The sequence below is a fragment of the Crocuta crocuta genome, unplaced genomic scaffold, assembly GCF_008692635.1.
Source record: "Crocuta crocuta isolate KB4526 unplaced genomic scaffold, BGI_CrCroc_1.0 scaffold56, whole genome shotgun sequence".
NCBI classification, from domain to species: domain Eukaryota; kingdom Metazoa; phylum Chordata; class Mammalia; order Carnivora; family Hyaenidae; genus Crocuta; species Crocuta crocuta.
The window spans coordinates 2,083,456-2,093,470 of record NW_027531334.1 but is presented as its reverse complement, the minus strand read 5'-3'; the positions used below and the strand labels follow the sequence as shown (position 1 = coordinate 2,093,470).

General features: G+C 38.5%; 1 protein-coding gene across 1 annotated transcript in view; it reads right to left on the bottom strand.

Moving 5' to 3' along the window:
• Positions 1-10,015, bottom strand: part of CCDC191 (coiled-coil domain containing 191) — a 91,706-nt gene that overhangs the window by 22,583 nt on the left and 59,108 nt on the right. Inside the window, exon 14 of the mRNA XM_077771843.1 lies at positions 291-434. Within this exon, the coding sequence (XP_077627969.1) occupies positions 291-434 (144 nt within the window). The remainder of the gene's footprint in view (positions 1-290; positions 435-10,015) is intronic.

The window sequence follows — 10,015 nt, the reverse complement described above, 5'->3', positions numbered from 1 at the left end:
CCCCCCCCCCCCCCCCCCCCCCCCCCCAAAAAAAAAAAAAAAAAAAAAAAAAAAAGAAAGGAAAGAAAATTCTCATTTTTTTCCCCAACCTATCCAGTCACAGAAATCTTCCTACATCTTGGATGATGAAATCTGAGCTGTTATCCCAAAAAAGAACTACACTCAATTAGTGGATCTGTAATAATATTTCTGGCTTTTAAACACCAAACAATCCTCAAATTCTAATTGGGGGTTTACTCTATTTGAAAAGGCCATTGTGTAATTTTGGGAGGAAGCTCATGACATTATACCTGAATGTTTTGTTTGCTTTGCATTCTCAATCTCTTCCAAGGCTCCAGGCCTTTTTTTCTCAGCAACACTCTTTCATAATGTTCTTTGGCTGCTGCTTCCAGCTGTTGGTTCCTCTTAATTCTCTTCTGCTTCTCTAGTTCTTTCTGGAAAAAATTAAAAAGTAAAAAGGCTGAGGAGGGACCAAGATGGTGATCAGGAGGTCCCGGACTTCCCTCTTCCCTTGGATACACCCAGTGTATAGCCACAGATGGAGCATTTCCCTCTGAAAGAAGTCCAGAAACTGGCTGAGTGACTTCCATACCAGGTGAATGAGAAAATACCCACATCAAAGTGGGTAGGAAAGGCTGAAACATACTCTTGACATAAACCCCATCCCTGGTACAGCACCATACAACAGGAAGGGAACTCCCAACTCCAAGCTTCTCTCTGAGGAATGAAGGGTTTGGACTGCACATCTAGTATTTCAACTTTTAAAACAACCACCCAAAGGAAGAACCCCTAAAGCAACTGGATTTGAAAGCCAGTGGAGTGTCTGTCCATGAGATACACAAAACTAAGAAATGGTTCTTAAAGGATGTGTGAGCACTCCCTATGGCTATCCCCATAGGGCTCAGCCCTGAGAGAACAGGCAAAAATGCCCATCTCCCAGTATTTCCCTGAAAGGGGTTTGATGGCATACTTTAAGCTAATTCCTGAGGGTCCAGTTAATTTAGCACACATTTAGGGGTTGTCTGTAGTCCTTCCCAGAGACTGAAGGTGTCTGACGGGCCCTTCCCCTGCCTTCTCTCTCTAACTCACTCCAGTGGTAAAACAAGACCCAGCGCCTCTCTGGAAGGACCCTGGATACCATCTGGTTACCCAGCATTTATGACAACCACCTGAGGGATAGGGCCCTGGTTTGTCTGGCTCAGAAGGCCAGTGGAGTTTACATTCACAAGTCCTACTGGACTGCAGCAAACAAAGAAGCAGTTTTTAAATGGGTTTAGAAGCACCCTACTCACCCTGTGGCTACACACCTGGGCTCAGTGCAGAGGGAGCAGGCAAAAACACATCTCATAGTTTCTCTTGAAGGGGCTTAGGTACCTACATTTCCAGCTGCTGCCTGAGGGCACAGTTTTTAATCAGCTTGCATCTAGGTGCAGACTGAGATTCTCCCCTTTGGAACACTGACAGGTCTTGGTACATGCTCAACTACTGGGAGCTAAGAACAAAGACAGCAGACTGGATGATCCCTGAGACAACCAAGAACCTGGACCATGCTGACAAGGTTCATCGACCACATGAGACCACTCTGTTAAGACTAGGAGAGGTGGCTGCTTTATCTAATGTGCAGAAACCGAGAGAGTCAAGAAAAACAGAGAAATGGGAGTATCTTTCAAACAAAGGAACAAGATGAACCTCCAGAAAGTAATCTTAATGATTTAAGTGATTTACCCAATAGACAGTTCAAAACAGTGGTCGTGCAGATGCTCACTGAGGTCAGGAGAGCACTGCATGAGCAAAGACAGAATTTATCCAAGAGATACAAAATATATTAAAAAAATCCAACCCAAACATAAATCATACAGCTGAAGAATACAATAATTGAACTGAAAAAATTCGATAGAGGGGTTCAATAGTAGACTATATCAGACAGAAGAAAGGATCAGCCAACTCAAAGACAGAGCAGAGAATAGCTTAAGGAACTAATGGTACACCATCACAGGTACAAATATTTGCATTATAAGGGTTCAAGAAGAAAGGGGCAGAAAGCTTATTGAAAGAAATACTGGCTGAAAACATCCCTCACCAGGGGAAAGAAACAGACATCCATATCCAGGAAGCCCAAAGAATACCAAAGAAAATGAATCTAAGGAGATACACACCAAAACTCATTATAATTAAACTGTCAGAAGTTAAAGACAAGGAGAGAATCTTAAAAGCATCAAGGGAAAAGCAATTTGTTACATATAAGGGCACTCCTATAAGACAATTAGCTCAAGTTTTTCAGCAGAAATCTAGCAGGCTAGAGAGAGTGGGATGATATATTCAAAGTGTGAAAGAAAAAAACTGCCAAACAAGAATACTCTACTTAGCAAAGGTGTCCTTCAGAATTGAAGGAGAGATAAAAGAGTTTTCTAGACAAAAACAAAAGCCAAAAAAAAAAAACAAAAACAAAAAAACAAAAACAAAAAACTAAAAGAGTTCATTACCAATAGACCAGCCTTATAAGAAGTGTTAAAGCGATTTCTTCAAGTTGAAGTGAAGGACACTAATTAGTAACCTGAAAATATACGAAATTATAAAATAATAAAATTCACTGGTAAAGGTGTGTGTGTAGTGTGTGTGTGTGTGTATGTATGTATATGGTTTAATCCAGAATATTCTAATATTGTAATGGTGGTGGATGAATCACTTATAACTCTAGTATAAAGGTCAAAAGTACTAAAATGAACTATAATAATAATTTGTTAATGGATACACACTATAAGAATTGTAAATTGTGATATCAACACAAACTGTGGGAACAGCAGTATAAAAATGTAGAGGTTTGTACCCAAAGTTATCAGCTTAAAACAGACTGTTAGAATTACAAGATGTTTTATGGCAGCCTCATAACCACAAAGCATAAACCTATAGTAGGAACTCCACCAGGCTCTCACTGAGAGAATCAGGGGAATCCAGATAAAGTTCCTACCACGGTTCTGGCTGGGGGAGAGGAACAGCAGCCACTGTAAAATCTGCCCAGACTATTCTCCCTTGGGAAACAAAGCCTTCATCTCCAAGTGGCCCTACCTTAGCATACTAGTGGACTGCTACTGCAAGCTGGGGGAAAGGGAGCTCTGCCCACACTAGCCCCCCATCTCAGCTAAGTGGAGGGGGAGCCTCACACAGGCAAGGGTTTTAAGGTTACAGACTGAGCTAGTAGATACTATTATAAAATAATAAAATCCAGAGGAGTAGGAGCAGAAATTCTTCTGAATGCCCAATCCTGTGCATTCCAAACAAAGACTGTGACTTAATCAAAATGTTATAAAATGCTTCCCTTTATCCACACCCCACCAACATGTTAACAAACCTCTGGTAATAGCAGTGGAGTATAGCTAAGAGACCAGCAGGAGATAGACTCTCTCTGGGGGCAGCACAAGGGGAGACATGAAGCCAAAAGGAGACAAAAACAAAGTTGCTAGTGTAAATTGAAGTCTGTGGTGCTCATGGCAACAGCAAACCTCAACAACAATAACCATGGCAACAACAAGCTTCAAACGTAGCCCCACTCCTGGATAGATTAACAGAAATCTCCACACTAAGGCCTATTTATCTCAGTTTCTATTGCTCTGTGCAATAAGCCTAGCTTCCACCACCACCACCGCCACTAACAACAAAGATATACCAAAAGGTAAGCAACAAACAGAGTCTAAAAAGACAAATAAATCTTCAGAACAAGACTCAGATATTACAGAGTTGTTAGAACTGCCTGAAAGGTAATTTTAAATAACTAATGATAATATTAAAGGCTCTAAAGGAAAAGGTAGTCATTATTCAAGATCAGATAGGTAGTTTTACCGGAGATATGGGAACTGTAATTGTCAAATGAAAATGCTAGAAATCAAAAACATGTTAACAGAAATGACGAGAGCCCTTAAACGGCTCATCACTAGATTTGATATAACCAAGGAAAGAATCAGGTAACTTGAGATTAGTAGAAATTACAAAAACTGAAAGGCAAAGAGAAAAGAGAATGAAAAACATAACAGAGCATCCAAGAGCTGTGGGATAGTATTAAACAATTCAATGCAAGCATAGCTGGAAACCCAGAAGGAAAAGAAAAAGAATGAGACAGGTGAAATATTTGAAGAAATAATGGGTAAATATATTCCAAAATTACTGACAGACACAAAGCCACATATCTAAGAAGTTTAAAGATCACCAAGCAAGGGAAACAAACAAATCACACTGGGACATATCATATTCAAACTGTTGAAAACCAAAGACAAAAAAATCTTGAAGGCAGCTGGGGGAAAAGAACCCACCTTACGCACTAGTATAGACTGAATGTTTGTGTCCCACCCCTGGATTCATATGGCTGTATGAATGGGGCTGTATTTGGATATGGGAACTCTAAGGAAGTAATTAAGGTAAAATGAGGTCCTAAAGGTGAGATTAGTTGTCTTTATAACTCACCAGAGAGCGCATGTGCTCTCTCTCCCTTTCTCACTAGGAAAGGTCATGGGAGGACTCAGTGAGACGGTGGCCATCTGCAAGCCAGGAAGGGAGTCCTTACCAGAGACCAACCATGTTGGCACCCTGATCTTGAATGTCCAATCTAGACTACAGGACTGGCAACTCAAGTAGACTAACACACCTATGATAAAGGAACAAAGATAAGAATTACTGCAAATTTGTTAGAAACCAGGCAAGCAAGAAGGCAACAGAATGACATAGGTAAAGTGTTGAGAGAAAAACTAGCAACCCAGGTTTCTATGACCTAGTGAAAATACCCTTTAAAAGTGAAGGAAAAATAAAAACTTTCTCAGACAAGCAAAATCTAAGGGAATTCACTACCAGCAGACCTACAAGAAATGTTAAAGGAGGCTTTTCAGGCAGAGGCAACATGATACAGGTTAAGATCTTAGGTCTACATGAAGAAATAAAGAACATCAGAAATCAAACAAATGAATGTAAATGTATAATCTTCAGCTTGTGTTTTAATTACACTAAAGTAATGAAAAGTAACAAAGTATTGGGTATTTATATAGTGTATATAAAAGCACAATATATGACATATATGACAATAAAGAGGAGAGAAAGAATCTTCCCCCTAAGATCTAGAAGGAGGCAAGGATGTCTTCTCTCACTACTCCTATTCAATCTTACACTGGAATTCCTAGCTAATGCAATTAGGCAAGAAAAACAAAAAACATACACACTGGAAAGGAAGAAATAAAACTGCCTTTACTGGCAGACAACATATAGAAAATTCCAAGAAATCTACAAAAAAAAACCACCAAAAGCCTTAGAATAAGTGAGTTTAGCAAGGTTGTAGGATACAAGGTCAACATACAAAAATGAATCGTGTTCCTATATACTAGCAATGAATAAATCAAATTGAGATACCCCCCCACCATTTACAATAGCACCAAAAAAGAAATACTTAGATCTATAAATCTAACAATATATATATAAGAATGTGAAAAGTTATAAAATAGTCATGAAACAAAGATCTAAATAAATGGAGAGCTATACTATGCTCATAGATATCAATTGAGATATCAATTCTCCCAATTTTATCTGCAGATTTAATACGATCCTGATCAAAATCTTAGCAAGCTTCTTTGTACATATTGAGAAGATTAGTCTAAAACTTATATAAAAGGCTAAGAGGAGCACCTGGGTGACTCAGTTGGTTAAGTCTCTGACTCTTTAATTCAGTCCAGGTCATGATCTCATGGTTGGTGAGTTTGACCCCCCCATACATCAGGCTCTGCACTGACAGCACGGAGACTGCTTGGGATTCTCTCTCCCTCCCTCTCCCTGTACCTCCTCTGCTCATGCTCTCTCAAAATAAACTTTAAAAAAATTATTTTAAGGCAAAGAAACCAGAATAGCCAAATCACTCTGAAAAAGAAGAATAGAAAGAATTCACACTGTCCAATTTCAAGATTTACTATAAAGGTACAACAATCAAAGACAGCAATTGGCAGGGGCACCTGGGTGCCTCATTTGATTGAGCGTCCAACTTTGGCTTGGGTTATGATCTTGTGGTAGGTGGGTTTGAACCCCTCATTGAGCTCTGTGCTGACAGTTCAGAACCTGGAGGCTGCTTCAGATTCTGTGTCTCCTTCTCTCTCTGCCCCTCCCCTTCTTGAACTGTCTCTCTCTCAGAGATAAATAAACATTAAAAAAAAAAAAAAAGGCAGCAATTGGCAAAGGAATATATGTAAAAAGGAACAGGACAGAATAGAGCCCAGAAATAGACTCCCACAAATACAGTCCACTGATTTCTGACATTTAAATGGAGGNGGAGGGCACTTGTGGGGATGAGCACTGGGTGTTAGATGGAAACCAATTTGACAATAAACTATTTGTAAAAAAATAAATAATAAATGGAGGTATAAAGGCATTTAAATGGAGACAAAGGCATTTAAATAGAGAAAAGATAGCCTTCTCAATGATACTGAAAACTGAATGTCTATATGCAAAAAAATTTAACTTATTACAAATGATACAAGGAGGTGGGGAAAAACAGAAGCTGACCTAAGTGACTAGAAACCAAATTTTAATTGGAAACTGTAAGGTTAAAAACAAAAGGAACTGTATAAATACTGTATTCCAGTTGGTAAATTTTCTCATGGGGGTATGAATTAACAGTTCTGAAACTGCTTTACATATTTACTGGATCTGAACAAATTAAGTAAATGGATGGTGAATTGTGGGAGCCAGAGAGGAAATTTACAGACAAACAAGAATGGAAGGGAAAAATAAATCGTCTGATGTTAGATTACAGCCAGGGACATTAGTATGAACTTACGTTTAGCTTAATGTTTACTAAGATGGCTAGCTACAGAAACAATTATAGGTGTGTACCTGGTTTAGTATGCATATGTATATGAGCTAGCGCTCTCTGCCAAGGTACTTGAATTAATGACATCCCGCAAACAATGCATACCCTCACTGTCCAGATCTTGCTTTCCAAATACCATTTAGAACCAGGGCACCCTGGAGTAATGGCTGAGTCTAAGATTTGAGGCTATGAAAATATAAGATGAACAGTATTGGAAAGTAAAATACTCCAGAGCCAAAAAAGGAAGAGGACATGTCAGAGCCAACAGGAATCAGGAGCCAGGAGCCAGGAGCCAACATTAAAAGGGCTCCGATAGCCAAGGAGGGAACAATTTGAACAACAAAATAAGTAATATTTTTATAATTCAAAGTGTATAAAAAAGTGTATATAACTCAAAGTATAAAATACACGAGTCCACACTGCTGTAAATGATTGAATAAATAAACAAATGGAGAAAGAATAAATCTCCCTCATAGAAGAATCCCAAATAATACTCCTCCCTTCAAGAGACAGAGCTTAATTTTCACTCCTCCCTACTTTGGGAGTGGACCAGACTTAATGAAATGCCGCTGAATTACAGAAGAAGAAAAGGGAAAACTACTAACTTCAGAGTGGAGAAACCTGTCAAACACTGCATTAAACAAGTCATCAAAGTTTGTATCACCAGAGATAAGTCATCTTTATTTCATGTATCTCCTGCTATGAAATTAGGAGGGCGCTTCACCTAGATGGCATTCTTAAAACAAAAACTATAACCCCAGAATTCTAAGAAAGACATCGGACCAACACAAATTGAGGAATATTCTACAAAATACTTGATAGGTACTTCTCAAAATTGCCAAGGCCATAAAAAACAAGAAAAGACAAAGTGCTATGGTTTGAATGTGTTCTCCCCTCTCCCCACCCCCCACCTCCCATTCCTATGTTGAAATCCTAAGGCCCAAAATGATGCTGTTAGGAAGTGGGGCCTTTGGGAGGTGCTTAGGTCATGAAGTTGGAGCCCCCATGAATGGGATGTGCTGTCATAAAAGAGACCCCATAAAGCTCCGTAGCTCTTTCTACCATGTGAAGACATAGCAAGAAGTTAGAAAAACTGGAAAAAATTGGTGAAATCTGAATAATGTCTGGCGTTAACGGTAATGTGCTAATGTTGGTTTCTTGGTTTTGACAAATGTACCGTGGTAATAGAAGATGATAACATTAAAGAAGAAACTGAAACTGAGTGACGGTTATATGAAAACTCCCTGTACTACCTTTGCAACTTTTTTGTAATTTGTTTTTGTATTCCAAAACAAAAAGTTTATTTTTAAAAAATGATAGGTATTAAGGAGGGCACTTGTTATGATGAACACTCGGTGTTGTATGTTAAGTGATGAGTTACTAAATTCTACTCCTGAAAAGGAATATGTTAACATATTAGTAGTAACGCTCTATGTTAACTAACTGTAATTTAAATAAAACCTTGAAAAAAGAAAAAAAATGACCTTCAACATATAGGAGGTTTTGAAGAATTCTGAATGACAAGTGAAAATACTCATGATAAACTCTTGAATACAAAACAGTAGATTAAAAACTATATACACCCCCCTCCTCCCCGGTTATCAATCTATCAAGGAGAGATGGTTAGAGAAAAAGAAGTAAATATACTAAAGTATTGAATAGTTATCTCTTAGTGCTGGGCTTATAGATTAAAAAAAATTTTTTTTTTGTATTCTCAAATGTTCTACAATGAACAGTAATATAAGATGTATTGACTTTAGGGGCACCTGGGTAGCTCAGTCGGTTAAGCATCTGACTTTGGCTCAGGTCATGATCTCAGTTTGTGAGTCTGAGCTCTGTGTTGGGCTCTGTGCTGACAGCTCAGAACCTGGAGCCTGCTTCATATTCTGTGTCTCCCTCTCTCTCTGCCCCTCTCCCACTTGTACTCTGTCACTCACTATCTCCAAAAAATGAATAAATGTTAAAAAAAATTTTAAAAAAGATGTATTGACTTTGTATCATTAAGTATTTTTAATTTTACACCCACAGTATTTAAGTTATGGGAGAGCAACGGGAAGAGTAATGAGTCACTTAAGGACTTCACTTCCTCTTCTGGGGAAGGAGTTAGTATGTTTTCAGTTGTATGCAGGATAGCTGTATCGTGTTAAGCAGAATGATGATCTTGTCTTTATTTGGAGATCAGATATGATTTAAGAAGGTATGTATGGGTGCCAAATTGATAAGGGGTAGACCTGTGATGGTTAATTTTACCTGCTAACTTGCATGTGCCATAGGGTGCCTACATGAAACATTTATGGGTGTGTCTGTAAATGTGTTTTGGGATGAGATTAGCATTTGAATCCATGCACTTTTGTAGACTGCCCTCCCAAATGTGAGTGGGCATCGTCCAAGGAAGAATTTGCCTCTCTTTTCTTTCTGCCTGCCTGCTTCAGCTGGGACACTGGTCTGTCCTGTTCCTACACTGGAATTTATACCATCAGTTCTCCCGGTTTCAGGCCTTAGACTCAGACTGGAATTACATCGCTGGCTTTCCTGGGTCTATGGCTTACAGATGGCAGATATGGGCCTTCTCAGTCTCTATAATCATGTGAGTCAGTTCCTCATAATAAATCTCTTCCTTATATGTATATTTTATTGCTTCTATTTCTCTGTAAAATCATGACTAATACAATTTCCAATTTGAATCTTCTTTATATGAAAATGTCTATAATATCCCCCAAATCTTCATAGATCTTCCTTTATATGACTCTCTTGATCTCCTTTGGTCTTTGAGGCACAAGACAGCTTGTGCTGGACTATATTGTTTGACAGGTGTGCAATTTTAGGCCTTATCTTTCCAACTAGAACTTAATAATCTTGAAAGTAAGAGTTTTATCTCTTATTTCTTCTGTGTGTAATTTCCTCCATTTGTTCATTTATTTGTTCATTCATCTATTCACTCATTTAACACACTTGCTGAGTTCCTACTATATGCCTACTATACTGCTAACCAATAAAACAGTGAGCAATACCAGACTGCTCCGTTTAGTCTCAAAGAGGTATCAGTTTAGCTGGGGATGCTGAAATCAGTAAGACAACCACAAAATATATGCTTAATTATAAGCCATGGCAATGTTCTGAAGGAAATATATTTCAGAGTCCATTAAGGGGAACTTAACCTAACCTTGGGTGGAGAAGTGA